At 46.1% G+C, this 26,196-nt stretch overlaps 1 protein-coding gene across 4 annotated transcripts in view; it reads left to right on the top strand.

Moving 5' to 3' along the window:
- Positions 1 to 21,898: 21,898 nt before the first annotated feature.
- CPEB2 (cytoplasmic polyadenylation element binding protein 2) overlaps positions 21,899 to 26,196 on the top strand; it is a 71,721-nt gene continuing 67,423 nt past the window's right edge. For all 4 annotated transcript variants that reach the window (XM_060279077.2, XM_060279075.2, XM_060279076.2 and 1 more), the window contains exon 1: positions 21,899 to 24,877. In XM_060279077.2, the coding sequence (XP_060135060.1) occupies positions 24,233 to 24,877 (645 nt within the window). In that variant the 5' untranslated portion in view covers positions 21,899 to 24,232. The remainder of the gene's footprint in view (positions 24,878 to 26,196) is intronic.

The following is a 26,196-nucleotide window of genomic DNA, read 5'->3' as shown; positions in this document are numbered from 1 at the left end:
TAGCACAAAATTGGAAGACTGGAGAAGTACCATCTAAAGAACAGTGGCAAGAACAATTGATGAACTACGCAGAGTTAGCAAAGTTAACGGACAAACTGTGAGAAAAGGACAAGAGGGACTTTGAAAAAGAATGGGAACCTTTTACAATATATTTGCAGAAACACCAAAAAAATGGACTCATTGGCAGGATTTAAATAAACATTTACAATTTTATTTACATAAAACAAGGAATATAACATTGTGATAACATAGTATTGTATATAAACAGCAGAACATATCATTTGATGTAATAAACCAGAAATGGAAGCTGAGGGAAGTCAACTGAGGGGGGGGATGAAAACTAATGTTGAATACTGTATTGATATTGGATATTTGTTTTGAAAATGGAAAATCAATAAAATCTTTAACAAAAAAGAAAAGAAATAGACTACAGCAGACATTACAATTTTAATGTTTGTTCAAGCTAGGAATAGTGAAAACACTGCCACACAGTTTTGACATCCTCACCCAAATTCTTGTTCCGTTTTGTACGATAGCTGTATTATTTACACAGGGTTTTTTCCTCTACATACAGTCCGAAAATAATAATTTATTTTAATCCTACACTACTTTCTCAAAATTAGCTTGCTCTCTTGAAGTGTTTCCATTGACATAAATGAAAGTACAAGAGAAATCTTCGTTTTAAAAGATTTGATTGATGGGTTGGCTGACCAAAAAGCATTGGTGGATTGGTGGGGCCATCTCTACACAGGGGGAAAGCTGAAGACCAGCTGCCTTTTAACTAGCTGAGAGTGTAACCCTACTCTTGCTTGCATTCATTGGCCATCTCATCTCATTCTGATCTATGGTCCTCCTAAAGATGCATATCTTCAGTAGTTTCTTCTTTGTTAATCAGAATTCATTAAACTTCATAAGGTTCATCTATTCCAACGTGTTTTAGGTTTGACTGCCTAGTGTAGGGGTGGGGAATCTGTGACCCACTGCTTCTTGTTGGTTTACAACTCCCATAATCCCAGAAAAATGGCTGTGCTCATGGGGGTTGATGGATGTCAAACAACCGGTGGAACAGTCACAAATTCCCCATCCCTGGTGGAGTGTGCAAATGAAACACAATGCACTGTAGACAAGGGTCTCAGGACACATGTTCATTCCCAGTTTTCAATCTGACCTGCTGCCATGCATTTCACAGCATTGGTGTTACATTTATCTGATCAACCCTACTACGCATTTCTCAAAGCTGTTGCAGGGCTAGCCTTAGCAGTGCAATTGCTTTAAGACAGGAATGCTGAGATACGTACCTGGATAATTATGGGTGTAGGAAACTTGAGCTGATTTCATGCGGCATAAAAAGTACTTGTAGTGTGGTTAATGCATTAAAGTAGTATTATGTAATGTCGTATCTAATTAAAAGTTTAAAGTTTCAGTGACTGGAACTGGAATTACATGCACCGAACTTGGTGTAAGACAGCAACCCGCATAGCTGCCAAGTTTTTCCTTTTCTCGCGAGGAAGCCGATTCAGCATAAGGGAAAATCCCTTTTAAAAAGGGATAACTTGGCAGCTATGGCAACCCTACGTAAGCAACGTAAGTGTGCCAAGGGTTTCCTACTTGCATTTAATTGTACCCTGGCCTAATAAAACAAGTCATACTTATTTGGGGATTTCAGTTGTAAAAACAGTAACTAATTGATGATTACCAAATGGGTTTGTGGATGAACTGGGATCTGAATTCAACATACCAACCCTGAAAACATAGAACTAGTTTGAGGTCCTCTGATTTCAGTGGAACTTCCTTTTAGCTAAGTGGTTTCCATCACAGCCCAAGTATTGATTTGAGAAAGCAAAGAGTGATGCCAAGCAGACTTACCTGGGAAAATGGGGAGGGGCTGGGTTGGGGTAATGGGGATGTGTGGGCAAAGGTCAGGAGGAGGTGCATCTAGGGGAAGCAGCCAATGATTTGTGGGGTTCTGTGCCACCCATGAGCAGTGCTGAGCAATCTGCAGCCCAGGGCCCCATAATCTCTGTGGGGCTCGGACACATGTCAATTTTTTAAAAAGAAGAAAAACAGGCAGATTTTACAATCTAGGCATAGAAAATGATACACTGTGACTTACCGATTGATCTAATGGGTAGGTTTGCATCAAAAAGAGCGCGAAAGAAACTGTTCTGACTTTGTATATAGCATCATGTTATAACTGCCGGTATGATTGCCCTATGAACGTTCTGTGTGAACGTCTTCATTAATCCCATACCTTGGTCAACTCCTTAAAGGTGATAGATTTATAAAGAATCTTTTTATCAGTGCTAAAATTTCAGCAATGTTCTGCTGTCATTGAGTAGATAAAGGAGAGGACAAGGTTTTGTTTCTCATGGTCGGATGCTGTTCAGTTTGGGCATCCCGAAGGCTCCTAGCCCAGCACCTCGACTTGCTTCATTGTCAGCCTGCCCAGGAAGCAGTTGGTGGTGGAAGAGGAGGAGATGTGGTAGAAGGAGGCAGGAGAAGAGCTGCAGGCACCCTTGGAGTCTGGAGAGCCTTTGGCACTCCCAGAAGGACTCCTGCCTTTGGTACCCCCAGGGTGTCCCCCCACCAAGGAGGGGCTTGAAGCAATGTGTCAGACTAGGGCGGTTAAGAAGGCAGGAGGGCAGGCCTACACTGTTGCTCCAACTGTCTGAGGTGGAATTCAACTCTGCAATCATAGGTTGCCTAGTTAGCAGAGAGCATTGTTGCCTTCTGCTGGCACTGTAGGAGCCGATGTAATCAAGTTCTTTGCCAATAAAGAATAATAGTCCAGTCACTCGTCCTTGTTGGTCTGGGTGTGTTTGAGACAAGTTGGGATCCAGCAAGCGGAATGGTTACTCCCAGCACTGGATTTGGAGCAGTGGGGCCATCCCATCCTCCACAGGGCACGGAGCCAAGGGAGCGCAAAATTGAGAAGATCCATGATTGAAAAGATTTATTTGGGGACGCCAAATTCTGGCCTTGCACAGGGTCCCATATGATGAAAGATTACCCAAGTCCTCCCCTGGTGAGTCCGGGGGTGGGGGGTGGGGAAGTGGCATAGAGGAAACACGGAAACTAGGAAGGATTAAACACCCCTCTTTGTACCTGCCATCTCTCTACTGCGGATCTGCACTTGCCCACCCCCCATGCCTATGACCTCACCAGTAATGTATAGTTGTAGCCCATAGCCCAAATAGTACATTCTGTTTAACTGTTGGTACCCAACACATCCAATGTATCCATAGCAATACGGTTTTATGTGAGAAGCAGCATTTCTAATATTTCCTTGCAGTTGTTGACTCAGTGCGATGGTAGTTTTTTAGTGGTCAAACCTCCCCCAAATCCAAAAATCCTAGAGCACTTATTCAAAGTCTAACTACTGATTTAACTACTTTTAAATGCTAATTTTAATTTAATCTTTATTTATTTACCAACCCTGTAACATTAATTGGATATTCAAGGCATCTTACATCCAAACATAACACTAAAAACAATTTCTATAAATTATGTAGATGAGCAACCTTGTTTAGTATACCTGCTTTATAAGATCTGGCACATTTCCAAAATAATAATATCTTGGGGACTGTGTGTAATGAGATGTATTTTTAAATTGGTGTGCAAACATGGACATGCCTATAAATAGCCCTTTATAACACCATGTTATCAGAGTGAAAATACAAGTAGTAGTCAGGTAAGGCAATTATCATCTAATTTCCATGGCTACCGTGCCTTTTCATCACAAATGAAGTTAGAATTCGGGGGGGGGGGAATGAACTGCTTATATTCTCATCTATCTAATATTTTTCTCTAATCACTTTTTGAGTATATTTTGCAGTTGCAGTATAGTCTCAAACCCTCAGTTAGGGACTTCCCCTGCATGCAAAGACAAGAAGAAGAAGAAGAAGAAGAAGAAGAAGAAGAAGAAGAAGAAGAAGAAGAAGAAGAAGAAGAAGAAGAAGAAGAAGAAGAAGAAGAAGAAGAAGAAGAGGAGGAGGAGGAGGAGGAGGAGGAGGAGGAGGAGGAGGAGGAGGAGGAGGAGGAGGAGGAGGAGGAGGAGGAGGAGGAGGAGTTTGGATTTGATATCCTGCTTTATCACTACCCGAAGGAGTCTCAAAGTGGCTAACAATCTCCTTTCCCCTCCTCCCCCACAACAGACATCCTGTGAGGTGGGTGGGGCTGAGAGACTTCAGAGAAGTGTGACTAGCCCAAGGTCACCCAGCAGCTGCATATGGAGGAGCGGAGACACGAACCCTGCGGTTTCTGCATGCACTATAGAGGGAGGAAGTGAGAGGCTGATGAGACCCATAAACCTGGGAAGGTAGCCAATCTAGGAGAAGGAGGAATCAGTACTAAACTGCCACTGCCTTGTGGGATATCTTCTGGAGAAGAAAAGACTAAGGAGTAAACTATAAACAAATCTGGAGTGGAGTCTCGTCATCTTGGCAGTACAGGACCTCCATATACACTGCCCAGGCTTACGCCTCGGCTTGCAAAGGTTTGACTTCACCGCACACTCCATTGTCACTCGAGACAGATGGAGGCCAACAAATTCTTCAAAATAAAAAGACTTTGTCCACAGGGAAGGTGTTCCAGACCCTTGCTGAAAGATGCATGGCTGAATCCCTCGCATTTCTCAATACTGGGCATTTATTTGTAGGTTTAATTAATTTATATGCTTACAAAAACTGGTTGAAACAAGATAGAAATATATTTTGAAAACTGATTGAAACAGCATTAAATAGTCCAATTTCAAGCTGAAAACAGCAGCAGCATACAGCATACAGTTCTTCAATAAAACACAAAGGTTGTAAGGTCCAGTGCTGATCAGGTCCTTTCCAACTTAGCTTAATCAATGCCAAGTTTCTCCAATGTCATACACTAGTCTCATTCCTGAAGCAACATCTCAGTTATAGTCTATAAGAACAAGACAGACCTCGTGTCACTCAGAAGCTACATCATACACAAGAGGTAGTTTAGGTCCATTAGACAGTTAGGACATTTGTACTTGGCTGCAGCCCTCAGGCCCTTTTGTCTATGTGGCATGGTTATCTGGCTCTGTGGAGAGACCATCGTAGCATAGCTATAGACTTCCAGCACATCCATAGCTGTGAGAATTCTCACCCACCCACCATAATTGGCACGCTAGCAATCAGTGTTCATAGTAAAAGCTGATTCCACCAGTTTACCATGTGCAAGGAAGTCTGCATGGATTGAAAGACAAGTAGTTGCGTGAATCAGGACTAAATTAGGGTGTGTGCTTCCCAACCCTTTTGCTTGCTTCATTTCCCCTTTACCTTATTTCATTGGCCAGTTGCCCTCTTTAATAGATTGTCCATGTGCACCCATTGATCCAACACACATGAGCTGTAAAACGAATGTGGTTCAACTTCATTCCATTACCAAATATGTATCACACCTACAGTATGTCGGTGAAAAGAATAGAGGGCTGTCCGGTAGGGTTTTCCAGTATGCCACCACACAGCTCTGGGTGTTGTTGTTTTTCTGATGCAGTGAAACCAGATAAGGAAGCCACTTTACACTAAAAGGCCTGAGGAGATCCAGTGATATTCCCTGACTCATAAAAGAATTGTTTTACTATTAATGTTTTTGTGATACTGTGTTTTTATTGGTATTCTTATGCTTTGTAAATTGCCTTGAGGACTTTCCGTTCAAAGCACATTATAGCAGTGTTTTTCAACCTTTTTTGGGCAAAGGCACACTTGTTTCATGAAAAAAATCACGAGGCACACCACCATTAGAAAATGTTTAAAAAATTAACTCTGTGCCTATATTGACTACAGTATATATAAAGTAATTCTCTTGAATAGGAATCAAATAATACTTTTTTCCACGGCACACCAGGCAAAATCTCGCAGCACACTAGTGTGCCGCGGAACAGTGGTTGAAAAACACTGCATTATAGACACTCCTAAAATAAATAAACTATAAGAGCTTCTGGATCAGAAAGATTTCTCAGTAGTCTGAGCAGCTCAGCGGCCTGTCCCTTCAGAATACAGATTACATTTGCTCTGTTCTCAGCTGTGCAGGAACTTGAAAGCTCTTATTCCTTTGGAGACTAATTTAATTCTAAAGAATCACAGTGTCAAATCAGTAAACAAAACAAATGCATTAATGTACAAAAATGCCGTCTGAAGCATTATCAAACCCTACAAAACCAGTCAATCTTTTGCAAATGATCCAACGGAAGGATTGCAGATGGCCAGTAGACATTTGCAAGCCACCTGCCCCAGCCTCACACTCTCCCTGCCTCCAAGCCCTTGGGGGGGCAAAAGAAGGGTTAAGTGGTTCACCTCTTTGTCCAGTTCGTTGTGGGTTCTCCCACCCTCCCTTCCTTTGTGTTGGCTTTCTTGTGCTACTTGACCTTGCTATGGCTACTGTTGGTTGCTGTGTTCAGGGGCATGTTGGAATTTGCTCAGGGGACTGTCCTTTGGTTTTGCCTCATAGCAGTTCTAACAAGTTTGGTGGCTAAGGGATTGGGTAAATCTTAGTCTTTGGTGGAGGGGAGGTTGTAACCTCTGCCTGCCCCTCTAAAGCTCAGGGGTACCCCAATAAAGAAATCCAGGAGGAACTGCTTCTGTCTGGAAGCCCAGGTGGGGCTGAGGGCCATAGCACTCCTCAAACTCATACCCTCCAACATTTCTCTGATGACAATAGGGAGTCCTATTCCATACCCTCCAATATTTCTCCAATGAACATAGGACATCCTAAGGAAAATCCAGGATCAAATCAGAAACCAGGGCGGCTTCTGTAAAACTGGGACTGTCCCTGGAGTATCGAGACACTTGGAAGGTCTGCAAGCTGACAACCCCACAGGGGGGTCCCTACTTGATGTGTGTCATTAGGTCCCCTTTGCCTCAGGTTGACCCCAAAACAGTCTACCTCAGCAAACAGGTTTCCCGATGCCTTGCCCAACCCTTCATCTGTAATCAATAAAAGTTGCAGTCTTATAAGTTGCATGTCCTGTGTAATCATTGTAGGCGCTCCTAGGGAGAGGGGGCGCCTGGCTCACGCAATGAGAAGAAGAGTTTGGATTCGATACCCCGCTTTATCACTACCCGAAGGAGTCTCAAAGCGGCTAACAATCTCCTTTCCCCTCCTCCCCCACAACAGACACCCTGTGAGGTGAGTGGGGCTGAGAGACTTCAGAGAAGTGTGACTAGCCCAAGGTCACCCAACAGCTGCATGTGGAGGAGCGGAGACGCGAACCCGGTTCCCCAGATTAGGAGTCTACCGCTCTTAACCACTACACCACACTGACACTCTCTGAATCTCCAGTAGGAAAATACTCTGCCGGGGTCCTGGGAGCACCCATGGTAGCCGCCCCCCTGGCACAGCATTCTTGGGTTTGTGGGAAAGGGGAGACAAGTCATGGAAGAGGGGTAGCTGCAGGCTGGTGACCAGGGCAATGCTTGCCTCAGTCCTGCTCACAAGTGCTGGAGAAGAGATGCTCGGTTTTGTAAATCACCCTGGCTGAATGGTCACAATATCTCTACTGAATAGAAAGAGACCACAGTGGGGCAAAAAACCCTGAGTGCTAGTACTACAGGCAAGAGTAGCTTGGTCATATCCTGCGAGCCTCTGGAAAACACCCTTCTGACCTGTCGTAATGTTAAGCTCCTCAGGGCACCCTGCATTCCTTTTGCTTCATTTCTCTTCTTCATACAACAGCTTAAACTTGGGAGGAACCCAAGAAACTCAGCGCCTAAACTTACATGACCATGATTTAATTAAACCCTTGATGTCTAAAATAAGAACCAGCAATGAGCCTCTCCCTGTACCTTGGCTTCTGGCAAGACTGGCTGGCCAGTCTGTCGTGTTGGTCAAGTTAACCCTGCTTCAGAAACAAGTGAGCTAACATGGGATAATGGTCAAACGTGACCTTGTCCAGACCTGTTATCATCTAAAGTAGTTTTCCTCTTTCTGGACTCAACTTAAACACCAGGCTTGGTTTCTCCCATTAGTATTTCTCTCTCCCTCTCCCTCTCCCCCCCCCCCGCCCCCTCTCATCCTCCTCATAGAGCTGAATAAGCAGTGCCAGATTTATGCATAACCTAAACAAGCTATAGCTTAGGGCCCCACTCTCTTAGGACCCCACTCTCTACCAGATGCAGATCCTTTTCTGAGCTGCACAATTCTTTCCTGAAGAATTGTTAAATTCTTCCCTAGGGCATTCCAGCAAGTGTCCCCCTCCTCCGTACTTTTAAATGAGCTTTGGCCAAAAAAAAATTGTTTAATTCAAGGCCATTTATGACTGGAGTTTTGTTTGTTTATTTATTTACTTACAATTTTTTGGGAATGCTGTATTCACATTTTTGGGCTTGTGGGGATATTTTCCAAAAGGTGAAGTGTAACTCATCAATAAATGACAAAATAAAATACATAGCAGCAACCATTTTTGAAACCCCACCTCACTTGTTCCTGGCTCTTTTTAATTTACGGTACATTCCTAACCCTCACCAGCAAACACAAGGAAACAGCAAACAAACAAAAATGACAGCATTTGTTTTGCAAACTGTCCAAGGAAGATTATTGTTGTGCCCCTAAACACTTCTAGAATCTATGAATGTATTTATAAAGAAGCAGCTCCTCCACAAGTGTGACCCAGCTAAGGTTAGTTTATTACACACATTTGACTAATAGAATCATAGAATTGTCGAGTTGGAAGGGACCCCAGGGGTCATTTAGTCCAAATCTCTGCAATGCAGGAATGGCATATCAGGAGAAGACCAATGAGAAATTTCTCTCCATGTGAGTCTGTGATCATAGTATTAATAAAAGTCTTAGTAATTAGAGCTGTGCACAAACAGCACTTCAACAATCACCTTAAGCCATTGAGAATTATGCCTGCATTGTCTGAATGGAGCCCTTCTGGACTTTGCTTCTTGCTCAAGCTATGCTGAATGGCCAAGAAGAGACAGAATGTCAGCAGCGTGGGACTGAGGACAACCTGAAGCAGAGTGATTGCTACATGCTAACAGGGTGAGCCCAACAATTTTTTTAAAAAATCACATAGGAATTTTAGATGTATGTCCTGTAGAACTCCATGGGACTTGCCTCTGTGTAGACATGTATAGGACTGCACTGTGAGATATCTAACAATAAAATACAGGCAGGTCATATAGACTGATCATTCTCTACTATTCTTTGTGGCACACAATGGCCTCACAGATCTATCAGACCTCAGAAGTAAGCATACACACAAATAATAGTAATAATAATAAAATTTATTTATACCCCACCCTCCCTGGCCAGAACCGCAAAGTAAAACACAGCTTGGTAACTCTACATTTAAAACATTTCCTTTTGGCAGAGTGCCTTTGAAATGCTAAAATATTTATGCTTTCTGAAATGCAATGTGGGCAAACAGAACTTTTTTCCTGGAAACATTAACCATTTTTTTAAAGTGGGGCATTAGAAAGTTGTGCTGTAGTTGATGTTCCTGTTCCATAATCTACCCATTAATATTTCACCAGTGAAACTTAGAGAATGGTGGAAATCTTTTGAATTTTGTATGGCATGACAAACGTCCAAGAGTAACGAAAGCTACTCTGGCAAGACTCCCTGGGGACGAGGACTTAGGTCTTCCTGTTATTGCCCTATGCTTGTCATCTAGCAAGATGGGTTTTAGCAGGAGGTAATTCTCCATGGAGGGAGCTAGAAGAAAATTATATTAAGACTCCACTGGAATAAGTTTTGTGGACTGAGGTCAGTATTAGATAAGGGTGCAGATTAAAACTTTGAATGAAAGTCTTCTGAGGATCTGAAAACTGATCTGGAGAGAGCCCTATTGCCATCAGTTATGGACAAGTTCGGCAAGGATGGGTTGTTTGTTTTTTGGTGAAACTTTGACAAATGAATGAGGGCAGCTCCCACTGGATGGATTGATGAGTAGAAAGTTGTCCATTTATTCACTAATGAGAATTGCCTGTGGAGAATTCTGATTTCCCATTTCCAACCTCCCTTGTCAGAAATTTCATACAAACTCTGTTTCTCTAACCCTTTCTGGTTGTGAATTGTGGTGGAGGCATCTCTGAGGGAACATGAAACTTGGTGGCACTCCTGCAGACCTCCTGCTGCATGTGGCTACCATTGGTCCTCCCCAGCCCAGAACAATAAGCCCTGGAACAATGCTAAATCATTACATGGGGTCATTCTGAGGCAGGAATGTCAGTGCCTCCTGCCTGTCACCGGGGACCACCGTTTCCCCCCACATAATGCCACTCAGAATGATACTCCCATCATTCCTGAAATTACATGACTTTTACATTATAGATTAGTTATTGGAGATATGGGATATACCATAGCTTTCACAGAAAGGTTACTTACTATCTGAAGATAAGAGAATGAGGAACATACCATGAGGTTCTGGCAAAATGGGAGTTTATTTCTACATTTCTGGAAATCACATGCTAAGATTATGAATTTGTAGCAATAGATGCAAACTGAGTATTTGGAATGTGATACTGTTTGCATTGCAGATATATATATATATAAATGTAGGCATTGCACATGCAGATATAACAGCCTTTCTCCGTAACTGCTGAACCGTAATGTAACAAATTTGGCCACAACGTTCCATGCCCATCAGTGAGGGATCTGGCATAATTCCCCCCCCCCAAAAAAAAGCAAACCTTTCATACCTAAAATAATGATTAAACACAAAAAGTGGTGCCCAAATTAGACGTCACCAGCAGAAGCTCTGAAGACTCCAGCAGCATCCAATAGAAAGGCAGATCACCCACCGGTGCCTCGAAAGCCACGCCACCAGATGACATCACAAAATTCCACAGCAACCAACTGAAAACAGGCCTTTGGCAGCAACAAGGCCCAACATTGTCAAGTGGAGGTAGGGGCCTACCTGGGGAGATGGGGGGAGAATAGGGGGCAGGGATAGGTAATGGGTCAGAACAGGGTGGGGGAGACACAGGGATGAAACCTGCCCTCTCCACAGTATCTCACCTCAGCTTTGCAGACTAGGCTGAGTCGATTTAGGGGCCTGCCTGGGTGGGGGGCCGAATAGGCTGCAGCATAGAATCGAATGAATATGGGCATTTTACAGGGCTGTGCCTTTGGGTAGAATAAATGTTATTTCACATAACACACATGGGTAGGGGAGTCAGGGTTGGGACAGGGCAAAATTTTACAGAACACGCGCATTGGGGAAATGATTGTGTGCAAAATGAATGGGTCACAGAGATAACCGGGGGGGGGGGTGGACGGAGGAGAGGAGGGAAATCACAGGGGCAAGTGGGGGGGTTAGGGAGAGGAGAGGGGGGAAATCACAGGGATAAGCTGGGGTGGGGGGAAGAGGGGGCATAATAGATCATGGATCAGGACAGAGTTGGGGCATTCACAGGGATGAGGGAGGGGGATGAGGGGGGAATCACAGGGATAAACCAGGGGGGGTGAGGGGAGGAGTGGGGGAATCACAGGGATATGTCATGGATCGGTACAGGGTAGGGGAAATGACACAAATAACCCACAGCAACGCGTGGCAGGGCCAGCTAGTATACTATATATTTCTTCCCTAATAAAAGAAATGTTCAATGGTATTGTGTTCTCTTTTTTGTTTTCTTTCAAGGCGTATGGTTGCAGTCAAAGGTTTGACCATTACAAAAACAAAATGACCCTTGTTTAAATCTCTGAGTTCAGTTTGCCTTTGCTGTCTACCATGTGCCCAAACCCTGCTTTAGAGTAGTTCTCCAATCACATGAGAAAGGACCACCTTCATATCACCCTGAAGCCTGGTGTTTTGATTTGCTGGGCTGCACAGTGCAGCCAAAGAGAGAGGGAGAGAGGTGGCTCTCACATCAGCCCTAGTATTCCCATTCCATGTGACGATACTATGCCACTTTCCTGCCATGCCCATCCCTCATCCCTTCCCACTGCCTCCTGCAGTAGCTTTAGGGCCCCTAAGCCTGGAATGGATGACTATCATAATGGCAATAAAGTCTGCCCCCTCCTCCAATCCAGCATGATATATTTCAAAGTCATAATTACTTATATCACTGTATTTATTTATTTATTTATTTATTTATTTATTTGATTTAGGCACAGTCCTTCATCAAAAGATCACAGGGCTGAAAAGCATTGCCATCCAAGTAGGACCAGAACCACCACAAAGCGATGCCACCTACCCCCAACGCAGAAAGCCTCTCCAGAAGAATGCCAATGGCTGATGGTATCGGAAGCCCCTGAGAAGTCGAGGAGAGGAGGGAAATCACAGGGGTAAGTTGGGGGGGGGGTTAGGTCACATTCCCCCTGTCTCTCTCCCGACAATGGTCGTCATGCAGGGCCACCATTTAAAAATGAAACATTTGCCATGTTGACTACACAGGAATCTTGCAGATGTTTCTGGGATTATCTGTTGGTGAAATAGATCCATTTTTGAGAGTTCCGGAAGGCTGCATTGGGCTGGCCCATTCATTTTGCAGCCATTCCACGGGAGTCACTTGGCTCTAGAGGTCAAGCTCATTGATAAAGGATGGGTGGCAGGCTGCTCTGGAGACTAACAGGTTTACAAAGCAGATTACGAAGAAGGCAGAACATTAGGGTAAGAGCAAAGGGTACCATGACTGTAGAATACCCTCCCAACTCTGTATACCTGGTGCCTATGCTTTGTGAAAACATTTTGTTGTACCCAGGCACTTTAATAAGTAGTTATGTTTAGTTGTGCTGGTTTGATATTTAAACAAACAAACAAACAAACAAACAAACAAATGCTTCAAGATAACAAATCATATGTGTTAAAACAGCAGAGGCAATAGGAACATGAGAGCATTGCAGTGGTGGACTGAAAGCAGTACAGGGCACATTTGGGAAAAATAAAGAGGTATTGTCACACCCCGTAAAGATCTAAGCACAATTTACAGGAATTAAAGATTACAGAGATAATGTGATGTGATATGCTTCAAACATGCAAAATAAACTATATAATTGCTAAGGTTTATTATTATGATCGTCTCTAACAATGGAATCTTGAAGGGAGAGAAAGATTCTGCAACTTCACATTATTGAGCATTATAGTAATGCCAGCTGGCAGCGTGGGGGGGGGGGGGAGAGCCTCGGAACAAATGCCAGATATCATGCACTCCATTCAAAGTTTAGAGCGCCATGGTGTTTTCTTTCAGCAGACATCTTCTGCTTTCACGGAAAAGAACGTTAGCATTTCGCTGCTCCAAAAGATGAAGGGCAGAGATTCCTTTTACTAGACCCATATCAATTAGTTGGAGGGGGGGTGTATTTGGACTTTTGATACCATTTAAGCTTATATAATACTGTGTGTGAAGAGCAGCTCAGTGTCCCTCACAAGCTCACACGTCCACCACAGCTAGGCCACAGTTCAGCAAAAGCGTATCTTCGCATCTCCTTTGTGCGCCTTTGGAATATGCCATTTAAATGCATCCTTCATATTATTATTGCAGGGAGGGAGGGAGAGAGAGAGAGGAGAAAGTTAAAAGGACAGTAGATGTGACAAACTAAGACGCACAGTTATTACTCTCTATGCCTTTTGATCATTTAGTTTTCCTTACCTCTGCACCTGTTTAATATTTCATACTTGAGATACTGTCTTTTATGTCCTCCTTTTTTCTGCCATCTGTTGACACAATTCAGTTTGTGTCGCCTGGGTAAAGTCCAGCTGGCAGAACACAGAAGGTGAACACATTCAGATCCCCTGAAATGGCAGATTCGGGTGGTGGGAAGAACGGGGAGCAGTGGGGAGCAGCAACTGAACCTGCTCCTCCAGACTAATAGCTCCTGAGCTAAGAAGCCCATAATTGCAATCAGCGCCAATGCCAAATTTTCTCCATGCACAGGCATCCTTTTCTCTCTCCCCCCACCCGGCTTCCCTGCCCCACTTGTATATTATAATCACAAACAATAGGAAATGCAGGATACCAATCACGAAGATAACAGCTGCACTCTGGGGTCAGGCTTTACATATTCCCTTCTTAACAATAGCAACATGTAACTCCATCTCCGCACCCAGCTCTGAATAATTTATTTATAGATGCCATATCTATTTTCTATGACATCAGAATGGCTTTTCATAAAGGGAAGGTCATCCAGATCATTCTGCACAGCAGCCCTAAAGGATTACAAGTATCTGTTCTTAATAGATCGAATTTAAATTTCAGGAGGCAGGCGGGTGGGGGTGGCAGGTTATTGCAAAATAAAATGAAATGTTCTCTGACCCCGGCTTGTTTTTAAAATGATGACATGCCACTGTAACATTAATGTCCCCATTTCATAGTGGAACAAACAAGTGAGGAGAATCAAGAAAATCATTAACTTTTCTCTTGTGCTAGACTCTTCCTAAAGCTGCCAGTTTTTTCATGGACCACAACAGATTGTGCAATTTCTGGGAAATCCAGCTAATGCAAAATAAATAAATCATTTACCAGGTGTATGAAAAATGTGCTCTTCTAAAATGGTTTCAAAATTTAAATATACAAATATGACATTTTTACTTGAAAATTATTATCTTAGATCTGGGACTTAATTCATCCTGTTGTGTTTATTTATCCCATTCCGTAGCATTTAAATATATTTCATTTTTCTTCTATCCCCTTGTTAAGCATGTTTAATTCACTCACTCCTTTGATTATAACTATGGGTATTTGTGTGTTTGTGTAAGTTGCTTGGAGACCTTTGGATGGCAAGCAACTAATAAGTTTAATAATAATAATAATAATAATAATAATAACAACAACAATAACAACAACAACAACAACAACAATAATGGTTGGTATTTATTGGTTGGTTGATTGGTTTAAATATTTATAAACTGCACTTTCACACAAAAAATACAGCAAGGCAAAATAATAACAAAATAATAACAGCAGCAGCAGCAATAAATACTGGTCAGCAACCTGTCTGAATAACACAGTTTTAATGAGATGTCTAAACAAAGGCAAAAACGATTCCTACCAAATCTCTACTGGCAGGGAGTTCCACAGGGCAGGCATGTCACCTATTTATCTACTTGCACTGGTGTGCTTTCAAACTGCTAGGTTGGCAGGAGCTGGGACAGAGCAACAGGAGCTCACCCCGTCGCACGGATTTGAACCTCTGACCTTCCAAACAGCAATCCCATGAGGCATACAAGGCACCATCCAGGCATCTTAGGGACTGCATTCCGGATTTGTGTAGAGTTTACTAGGCAGCTGAGGTTTAGGACCAGCTTGACAAGCCCCATCTGCCCCTCACTTCCCTCTACAGCACATGCAGAAACCACCTTCTTGACTGTTGGAGCCACTGTTGGTCTTGTCCGCTTAGTCTGCCAGAACCTGCAGGGAAAGTTCCGAACTCATTGAGGGTTCGAGACCCACTGGCTACCCTCTCCTGGTTTTGCCAGCCAGTGAAAGCTGTTCCAAGGTTGTGGCCGCTGTCGCATACTGACAGCTTCCAGCAGCCAAAAATGAAAGCTGAGTGTAGGGTCAGGGGCGTACGAAGGGGGTGTGGTGGGGGCGGTTTGCCCCAGGTTCCATCCGGGGGGTGTGTGACAAAAAACCCGGACGGATTGCACTGCTGCGCCACGATCAGACCACCACCAGGAGGATCACGCCACCTCACTGCGATCGCACCCAGCACCCTCCCCCCGAGGATCGCGCTGCCGCGCTATCGCCCCGCCCCACCGCTCCGGGTGCAGGGTACCCCCCACCAGAGGTACTGCCCCTCCCCATACTTACCAGTAATTTCAAAGAGCTCATGTGCCAATTATGGAAAACCTTGAAATGACTTTCCCTCAGAGTTGTTGAGGTTTTTAAAAAAATCTTGTTCAAAAAAAAGAGCTCTCCACATATATTTGAATAAGAAATAAAGGAAGGGTTATTTGTTTCTCTCTTTTACTTCTCACCCCTGGGCAATCTACCATAATCTAAAAGACAAGTTCTCATGACTGGCAGCTGGCTGGTTCCTTATTCTCCGAGTCTGCATCCAGTCTGGCTAATTACAGCCTATAATTACCAATCACTGAACATCGCTGTCACCTGCCGTAGCTTGACAGGATGGTACCATCTGTGCCCCATGGCCGCAGTATGGCAAGCAGGCAAGAGGTCACAGAGAGGGGCAAAGAATCCTTGGTGGGTGGTAAATGTGTTACGGACATGACAGCTGAGTGCCATTGAAGCATATGTATTGAAAAAGATGTATTCACAGCGGAAGATGCTCTCCTGAGAAAGAAGTTGCCTCTGCAGCATGGCTTAACCAGACAGGGATTACTCAATATTCCTCAACAAAATGCAGTTCAGACATAACTCTCTTTTCCCACAAAGGTGAGCACCTGCACACAAATATTAAACCGTAAGTTATGGTTCTTAAAAAGAAAGCTGTTTTGTGCTTGATAATAAAGATGCAATGTATCACAGTGTTCTTTTTTTTTTTTGGTTGCTGGGAGAAGGATGTGTATGTAAAACATCTCTAAATCTTGGCCCGGGAACCCATAGCTTGGATAAGAAGGGGTGCAGCATGGAGCCACATCACTCTCACTTCATGCCTGGAGAACCTCTGAGGACGCAAGAGGGACTTTGGTGATGGGAAACCTGGTGACACAAACAGTTTGGCCGAATATCACAGGTAAGCGAAAGGGTGTGTCAAGGGAGGGAGTTCATCCCTTTCTGCAGGAGTGGGTAACTGGAGGGCTACAAATATGGGGAAACAGGGTGCCAGCTAAATTATAATTCCTCCCTCAACAGGTAGTAGCAACATCTCCTATACAGTGTAGAGCAGGGTAGTCAATCTTTTTATACCTACCGCCCTCTAATGCATCTTTTTTGATGGTAAAATTTCCTTACCGCCCCCCAATGCTCAACGGAAGGAGGATTCAGCATGTGCCGTGGAACCCCCTACCGCCCACCTAGAATCCTGAAACGCCCACTAGGGGGAGGTAGGGACCAGGTTGACAATCCCTGGGTAGAGGAAGAGCTTTGTTGGCCACGAAACCCTGCATGCAAGAAAACGCCTGACATGCACCAAGCAGCGAGGACAATGGGGCATGCAGCCACCTTTGTGAGTAAACACAAAGGTTCTGCTCTCCAGCTATTGCTACTGTTGGACAAATATTTGTGACCCCTTTAGTCTTACACAATCAGATCCTTGGCACATAAAGTATGTTTTGTTCAAACACCCAAACTCAACCTCCAACCCCCAAGATGTAAGTCATTTTTGTTATTGACTTATGAAACATGGGTTATTTTAACAATGGTTTGCTGTTGCATCCATACCTAGCAGTCTTGCTTAACCTTATTTGTTTGACCACTCCACCTCAGTATTTACTAAGTTACAGATGCACAAAGAGCAACCGGGGGGGGGGGGAACCAAGCTAGCCTGCTTGTTTGTGGGATGACTCATGGTTTATCGAACAACCGTGGTAAAAACGAGCCATGGCTTAATGTTATGCGCCACTCTTATTGGAATGAGAGGTATTTCAGAAAGAGCTTTGCTGTGAGACTAACCAGCAAAATAACTTGTGATGAATCAAGCACAATGCATTCCAACACCCAAGAATGGTGTCAGAGTCAGTGAAAGGGAAAAGTGGCTTGAAAGGGTTCATTTTCGCGAGCACCGATAAGACTACATGCAAATATGGACAGCCAAGCTCATGTTCCTTTATCCGCTATGTCCAAGAGGCAAGCAGATAGCTTGTGCAAATTTCCCACTGGTACACTTTCTTCATACCAGGTATAAGACCTTAAAGTCTTGAGGAACACAATTTTCATATAAATTGGCCAGGGCTAGAGGAGTACGTCTGACAGCTATACGAAGGATCATGCAGTGAAGCAATCCTAATTTATCTGCAGTACAGCAAAATGAGGGAAATGTGGTTTATGTACTAAGCTGCTAGATCATTCAAAGTGCCGCTGCATATTAGCTTGCCAGAAAAAACACATTGGTTGTTATGACAGAGAAGTCTTGATTCTTTCCCCCGTTTTAAATTACTGTATATATTAAGAATTAGGGTGCTGGAGGAGACTCTTGAGAGTCCCATGGACTGCAAGAAGATCAAACCTATCCATTCTGAAGGAAATCAGCCCTGAGTGCTCACTGGAAGGACAGATCGTGAAGCTGAGGCTCCAATACTTTGGCCACCTCGAGAAGAGAAGACCCTGATGGAAAAGACCCTGATGTTGGGAAAGATTGAGGGCAGTAGGAGAAGGAGACGACAGAGGACGAGATGGTTGGACAGTGTTCTCGAAGCTACCAACATGAGTTTGACCAAACTGCGGGAGGCAGTGGAAGACAGGAGTGCCTGGCGTGCTCTGGTCCATGGGGTCACAAAGAGTCCTAAACGACTAAACAACAACATCATATATTAAGAGACCATTGCTATAGTCTTCTGGTTTCTCCCATCCTATTTCTTCAGAGATCAGAACTGGCCAGCAACCTCTAAATGAAATAGTAGCTGCTTGCACTGCTTCCTCTTTTGTCAAATTGCCACTGAGAAAGGCAAATTTGAGGGAGGAGATGAGAGCGGGAGAATGGAACAAACAGAGACTTGGGCACCATCTTTAAGATCCTCAAGGTTCTCTCACGGTTGATTAAAAGGAGATAATTGCAAAACCATTGAAATCTGAAAGGGCTAACTCAGTAGGAGGCAACCTAAGGCCCGGGGGCCGGATGCGGCCCAATCGCCTTCTCAATCCGGCCCACGGACAGTCCAGGAATCAGCGTGTTTTTACATGTGTAGAATGTGTCCTTTTATTTAAAATGCATCTCTGGGCTATTTGTGAGGTGTAGGAATTGGTTCATCACCCCCCCCCCCAATAATATAGTCCGGCCCACCACATGGTCTGAGGGACGGTGGACCGGCCCATGGCTGAAAAAGGTTGCTGACCCCTGGGCTAACTGAACAGCTAATGGACCAGATAAGAGCAGCTCATAGCTCCAGTCATTGGCACTTTTGCATTTCAGGTCATGCCCTGGAAGAGAAAGAGAGGGATTTTAGAAGCACATGGAACAGGAAGTACAACCCACCTATTCTTCCCGCTTCCTTCCTCGTAACATCACGTTCAAAGTGGGGATGTGGCAGGGCCTTCAGTTCACCAGTCACTCCCAACTATCACAACCCTTTGTGTTTCCCTCTGCATTCTGATGTTCCAATGATATTCATGCCTTAAAGTGGAAAAGTTTTGGCTGGCTTAGTCATTTTTTTTTCAGAGCAGTTGTTAGACAAGAGTGGGAGAAAGCCTGTCATGCTGATAATTATCCTCAAAACTATTTTTTATGCTTTCTATTTGACAATTGCACATTTTCATGCATGTGCTAGTATGCTGGGGTTCTGGGCAGGATGAGGCCAGCAAGAGCATTTCTATGTGTGGTATGTACAGGGGCTGCTGCCCTTCCCTTGTCTCCTCCAAAGCTGCTGATGGTAGAGGCAACAGGCACATAGCAGTGGTGGATAGGTGCACACCCCAGCCCAAACTGACCACACTGGGATCTTGCAAAACCAGTTTTTCAGGTGTTGGGCAGATATATGTAAAGTACCATATATTTCAGTGTATAAGACGAGCTTTTTTGACCCAAAAATGAGGTTCAAAATTTAGGCTCGTCTTATACACGGGTAGTGCTGGGAGGGGGGGCATGCGAATGGTTTTTTTGGCACGAGCCCGAGATTGTAAGCCCTGCAGAAACCACCTATCAGCTCCCTGATTGTCGCCAGCGGCTGCCAATCACGCTCCCTGCAACAAGGGCAGCTGTTTATTGGCTGCTGCAGCGGCAATCAGGAGGGCTAATGGCTGTGATCAGGCAGCCGATTGGAACAAAGTGCAAGCCCGAAATTGTAAGCGGCAATTGTAAGTGACGCGAGCGGTTGTGTGCTACGTTCTGGCAGGTGAGCGATTTTCTGCATCCCCCCCCCCCAAATAATCCTCCCCAAAAGCTCAAACCCCCCTATTTTCTAAATTTTGAGGCCCCAAAATAGACGGGGGCGTCTTATAGACAGAAAAATATGGTATGTTTCTATGGAACATGCTGAAGCTTTCCAAACAGTCTCACTAACGTAAAAATGTTACTTCCAGGAGAGACTCCAGTCTCCACCACTTGATACAGAATGGTTGTATGAGAAAGGGCTGGAGCTGATACCAAGGGGCTGCTCCCAGACTATCGAACTCCCTCTCTGGAGAAACTAGACTGCCTCACTCCTTCCAACAGCAAGTGAAGGACTTTTTGATTCCAACAGGCTTTTTGGGAACTGACTACTTTCAACGATAGGACTAGCGTCATGTTCCTTTTATTATTTTATTTATTATTGTAATTATTTGTATGGTTTTGATAGAGAGTGTGTGTGCTCTTATCAATCAAGGTTTGTTTCTTATAGTTTTACTAGCTGGCCCTGCCACGCGTTGCTGTGGCTAACCCCCGTGACTGCCACCACCCTGTGTCGATCCATGACATATCCCACCCCCTCCTCCCCCCACCCCCGGCTTTTCCCTGTGATTTCCCCCAACCTGTCCCGTCCCAGACGTATCACGCCCCCTCTTCCCACCACCCCTGGGTCATCCCTTTTTGAGATTTGAATTATGACAACTTTCCCCTACAATATAAAGTTTTGCTGTATCAGGAAAACATGATCTATTTTGTGTTTATTTGTAGGACATATGTTGGGGTTTCTATTAAGCCAACCTGTAACCGGATTTTTGCACCACTCCTGCTCATAGCTGCCAAGTTTTCCCTTTTCTCGCGAGGAAGCCTATTCAGCATAAGGGAATTTCCCTTAAAAAAATGGACAACTTGGCAGCTATGCTCCTGCTGCTATTAGAAGCTAAGTCATGGTTTGACTTACCATTATATGTGCAAACCCAGACTTATGGTTTGTCTTGTTCCAAACAATCCACAAACAGTAGGCAAGTTTTGTTTCCTTCTTTTGGTTTGCTTGGGAGATAGAAACCAAAAGTCCAGGTTGACATGTAAAACGTTTTTAGTAGTGCTGCACCAGCAGGAGCAAGGAAGGAACAAAGTGGTCACAATTTTCTAAATGTGGCCTGTCAGGCTTGCTAAATAATTGTTTGGCTTAGTGTGAAATTGTGAAGAAAGGAAGAAGTTAGTTAACGTTTTGAAGCGAGGTATTTATTTTTGTCTTTTGGAGAGGCCCAGGGCTGTTGTGGAGGCGGCCTGGTCCATGGGGGTGGCATTATCGGCGGCGGGATCTGTGGGTGTGTGTGGGGATGGATCGGTGTGATCTCCGGTGTGGGGGTGGGTCCCGGGAGGCGGCGGGATCAGCGGGGGTGCCATCCATGGGGTGTGTGTATGTGTGTGGGCTTGCTCAAGGGGGGGGTCGCGGGAGGTTAAGGGATCGGGGGAGATCCGTAGGGTGTGTGTGTGGAGTGGGCTTGCTCAGGGCGGGAGGGGGTAGTGGGAGGTTGTGGGATTGGCGGGGGTGGGATCCGTGCAGTGGGGTGTGTGTGGAGTTGGTTTGGTCGGGGGGGGGGGGGTCGCTGGTACATGATCTCCTGGGCGGGCGCGGGTCCCTGGGGAGCGGCCTGGTCTCGGATGTGCGATCTCCGAGGCGGGCTTGGTTCCCTGAGGAGCAGCTTGGTCTCGGGGCGGTTTGCTCTCTGTTGGAGGTGTGATCTCCGGGGCGTGAGGGATTGTGGGCGTGAGGGATGTTTGTCCGTTTTTCGTTGAATGTCCACTGGAGGGCGCAATTTTTTGACCACAAATCCAGGTTTTTACCTGTGTTAGGTGTGTCAGCTGGTCAGTGTAAGTGCATGATTACCTGCTCACACGTGACGCTGAGGTTGTGGCCAAATTTCAGGACGATCGGGTAAGTGCTTGTGGGAGAAAAGTGGGGAATAACACACATGCACCTTCACCATTTTTATATATATAGATTTCATTTCTTTCTATATTTATAGATGTTTGTTTTTATTTTTAAAATTTGTACCCCACCATCTGACTGGGTTGCCCCAGCCACGCTGGGCAGCTTCCCGTACATATAAAAACATAATAAAACATTAGGAGCAGGAACCTGCATCTTGCCAACCAGCAGATAAGTTCCCACCAGCTTAGTTTCTGCTCCCCCACTCTCTGGGCTTCACTTCAGATTATAAATGCTGTATTTATTTGTCAATCATAAAACGTGACTTTTGTGATGTTTAGCTTATGTTTTAGTTGATGCCTTGTTAACACTGTTCTTTAGATTGGAAATGTTTGTTTCACTGATGATGCGTTAATTATCTTATATGATCTATGCTGCTGTTGTGTTCTACCAAGTTGTCGTTATTTGTTGTTTGTAAGCCAGTTTAGGATTCATCTCAATGAAAAGAGGCATAGAAATACTATACTGTATATACTGTATACTGAATCAAAACCAGCTTGCGCAGCTTGCGAAAAGCGACTGATGACGTTGCAAAGCGAGTGGTGGGCGGGACCGAGTCAACGCGAACGCGTTGGAGTGACGTCAGGCTTCCTTGGGAGAGCCGATTGCGCAGCACTTCCTGGGGGAAGTAGGGAGAGAGGACGGGGCAGAGACGCTGTTTCCCAACGTAGCCAAGTAAAACACCCAAATTAGCTTTCCACGGTGTCAGCCAACGTATCCCTCCGGGCGCGTTAATAACTGTTTTGTAAAAGAAAAGCCACCCTAATGAAATGTCGCGCGTTGGTCTCGTCCGGTTTCCAAAAAGCGCCGAATAAACGACGTCGAAGACGCGACGGAGAGACACGGGCCGACGGCGGATGAATAATTAAAAAGGAGGCGGGGCCTCACGGAGCGTCGGGGACGTTGACAGACTTGCGAGGGGCGGGATTGTGATGCGTGACGGCCGTGACGGCAGTTCCGGGTTCTTATGCGGGCGGCTGCGGCGGGGCTGGGGCGCTGCTCAGGCGGGCTGACAGACCGGCTGCGGAAGAAACGAAACGCAGGGATATTGTGCAGGGAAAAGAGGACCCGTCCTTTTTTGGAAGGGGGGGGGTTGTTGCCTTCCCATTCCTTTCTTTATGCGCAGGCCGTTTGTAGGGCCAGGATAGTAGAACATGGAGGGGCTTTGACAGGAGCTGCTGAAAGCATGAGATAGAGGGCGGCGGGGATTGCTTCAATTTTTATGCAGATAAATAAGATCGATAGAAAGGCAGATATATGTATTTATGTACATACCGAGAGAAAGAAATATCTGGTTTCCGAAGGGTTTTTTTTTCAATGATTTTTTCAATGTCTTTAAAGCGGGGGCTATTTTTCAGCACAGGGGGATTTTTTTCCAGTACTTTAGTAACGTGAAGAAATCCATTCAGTAGAGTTGGACACCAGTCATAAACAGGGCTGTCTCTATATATACATACAGTATACTGAATCTTATTTTAAAAAATAACTTTGACAATTTCTATTCCGTGAAGGGCGGTGGTTGTACTACCCCCCCTTTTTTGTAGAGGACAGGTTTCTGTTAGTTAAAACCCTCCCCCCCTCTCTCCGCCCCCTCCCCCCCCCAAAGAACCCAAAGTACATGATTTTGCAGCCGAAGCCTCTTTTAGCAACGAGCAGGGAAGGTCGGGTTTCGCCATCGCTGGGTACTTTGGGGGCGAAGCAAGCCAGGAAGGAAGATTGGCTCCCCCCACCAAACAAAATAAAAACTGGGCAGCAGCGAGGAGGTGGAGAAAAGAACAAGGGCAGCCTTTGCATTGACTGAAAGATCCGGACTCTGCAGAGAGGGAGAAAAAGGAAAGCGCCGAGCCAGCAGCAGCAGCGTTTCGGCGGAGGGAGGAGGCGTCGCCCTCGGTCGGCAGCTTCCCCTTGTCCTTCTCGCCGCTCCGGACGCCGCTTCCCCGAGAAGCCGAAGCAGCTTGTCAGGGGAGGGCGAGTGCCGCTCGTGGGGCTGACCGCGGGGAAAGGCGAGGCTGGAGCGCCGGGCGAAGCGGGCGGCGCCGGCGGCCCCCACCCACCGCTCTCTTCTTCTTCTCTCCGCCCCGGCCGGTTTTAAACCCCGACCCGGACGAGGGAGTCGCCTGCTGCGTGTCAACCAGGGGCGGCCTCCCGCCTCTCCCTCAGCGGCGGCGGCGCCTCGCGAGCTGAGCCGCCCCGAAGGCTCGCTTCGCCCGCGCCGCCCTTTCTCTTCACAGCGCAGGAGCCCAAGCGCCGCCGCCACTGCGGGCGGACCGGTGTCCCTCGGCTCGCTCGGTCGGCCGACCCCGATGTGGCGCCCGGCGGCGACGCCGACGACGGCTGCCAAGTGGTGGTGAAGCGGCGCCGTCGCCTCCTCCCTCCTCGCCCTTCTTTCTCCCTATGGAGTCTCCCCCCAGCAGCAGCAGCAGTAGTAGCAGCCACTTGCTGGGCAGTGCCGGGAGCCTCCTGCCCGGCGGGCTGGGCTTCAGCAGCCTGCAGAGCCCCGAGCTGGGCAGCCCTCACGGCGGAGGCTCCTCCTCGGCATCCGCGGCCTCCCCTCCGCCGCCGCCGCTGCCCAGCTTCGGCACGCCGTGGTCCGTGCAGACCTCTCCGCCGCCTCCTCAGCAACCGCCGCCGGGGCAGCCGCCATCGCCTCAGCAGCAGCAGCACCAGCAGCAGCCTCCTCCGGCCGCCGCCATGGCTCCTCCGCCGAGCCCGGAGTCGTCGTCGTCGTCTTCGGAGGGCGGCAGCAGTTTCTACGCGGCGGGCGGCGGGATGCCGTCGTCTCTCAACCCGGCTTTCTTCCAGAGCTTCTCGCCCGTGTCGACCCACGCCGCCTCGGTGGGGCCTTTCGGAAGCCCCTTTTCGGCGCCGCCGCCGCCGCCTCAGATCAGTTTACCTCAGCAGCAGCAGCAGCAGCAGCAGCAGCAGAACCGGCGCTCGCCCGTCAGCCCTCAGCTGCAGCAGCACCACCAACACCAGGCGGCTGCGGCCGCAGCGGCAGCCGCTTTCCTGCAGCAGAGGAACTCCTACAACCACCACCAGGTGGGTGCTGGGGAAACGGGGGTCCTGGGGGTGGCGATCGATAGGCGGGTATCGAGGCAGGGAAAGATAGCGGCCTTATTTCCACCCGTCTATCTATCTGGCTCTGTGGTAGCTATGGCCGATTATTGGCCGTTTCCCCGATTCGCTATTCGCCTTTGCGTGCCGTCCGATCAAGGCATTTGCGGTGAAGCAATTTAGACCAATCGATTGAATACACGATCACGCAGGAAAACATCGTATTAACAGCCGTCCTCCCCCACTTGGAAGGCCGTAGGTTGTTTAATGCCGGAGGGCTGCCTAAAGAGGAATTTAATTGTTTACAGAAAGCTGGTGGTGAAACGGTGTGTGTGTGGAAAGAGGATGTCCTATGATTGAAGGACTTTAGTGGGTTTGTTTTGGAACCATACATACGTGTGTGCCTGCGTGTTAAAAATTGTTTTTGCTGAAAACAGAAAAGAATGAAAAGAAAATAGCAACTCTCATTTCGCATGCATGAAAATTGACCGAGGAAATATGGTGGCAAGTTCTGTTTAGCTTTAAGGCAAATGGCCTCTCAGGTTTGGATCATCTATAGGGTTGCTCTCTTCCGAGAAGGGTTTGCCATGTATCCTGTGGCAGGAATCTGTTTTTGAGGACAGGGACCGCATGAGGAAGGGGCTGGGGGGCTAAAGAGAACAGTAAAGTGAGGGGCTGTGTGTGCGTCGCACATGCGAGACAGAGATTTTTAAAGACACCAATACACATGCTGAAGTGTCAAAGCAGTGTCAAGCCACCAGCTGGCTAGTGGAACATGGTGGGTGCCCCAAGGTGCCTTCCTTCAGAGAGATGAGTTTTTCTAGGGGTTGGGAGTAGACAAAGATGTACCACATCTGACCTCCCAGTCCAATGTGCTCACAAGGGAAAACTTGTGACCACGTATATGGCTTTTCTAGTGCAAAGGTTACCTCAGTGTCAGGGCAAGGGCTTAAGAAATATGTGCGGTGATCTTTAGGATGATTTCACAAGTTACAAAATTCCAGTGTGAAAAGTAAGTCATAAGAAAAAGATAAAATGAATCCTGTGTGTCGGTCAGTTGTGTGTGGATCATATTTTATGTTTGCTTTTTTTGCACAGTATGTGTGCATTGGGCAATCAACCACTAAGGTGTACAGTAATTGTCACATACAGCGTTCTGTATTGGACTTGCATAGTGCAATACATGAAAGTGGTTTCCTTGTTGGAATTCGGTAATATGTGAAGAAGTCCTAGGAAGACAAAGAAGACCTTTAACGCCCACATCTTTTTCTTAGTCTCTGTTGCAGTAACTCATAATAAATTAC

The sequence above is a fragment of the Zootoca vivipara genome, chromosome Z1, assembly GCF_965207765.1.
Source record: "Zootoca vivipara chromosome Z1, rZooViv2.hap1.1, whole genome shotgun sequence".
Taxonomy (NCBI): domain Eukaryota; kingdom Metazoa; phylum Chordata; class Lepidosauria; order Squamata; family Lacertidae; genus Zootoca; species Zootoca vivipara.
This window is presented reverse-complemented; position numbering and strand designations above follow the sequence as displayed.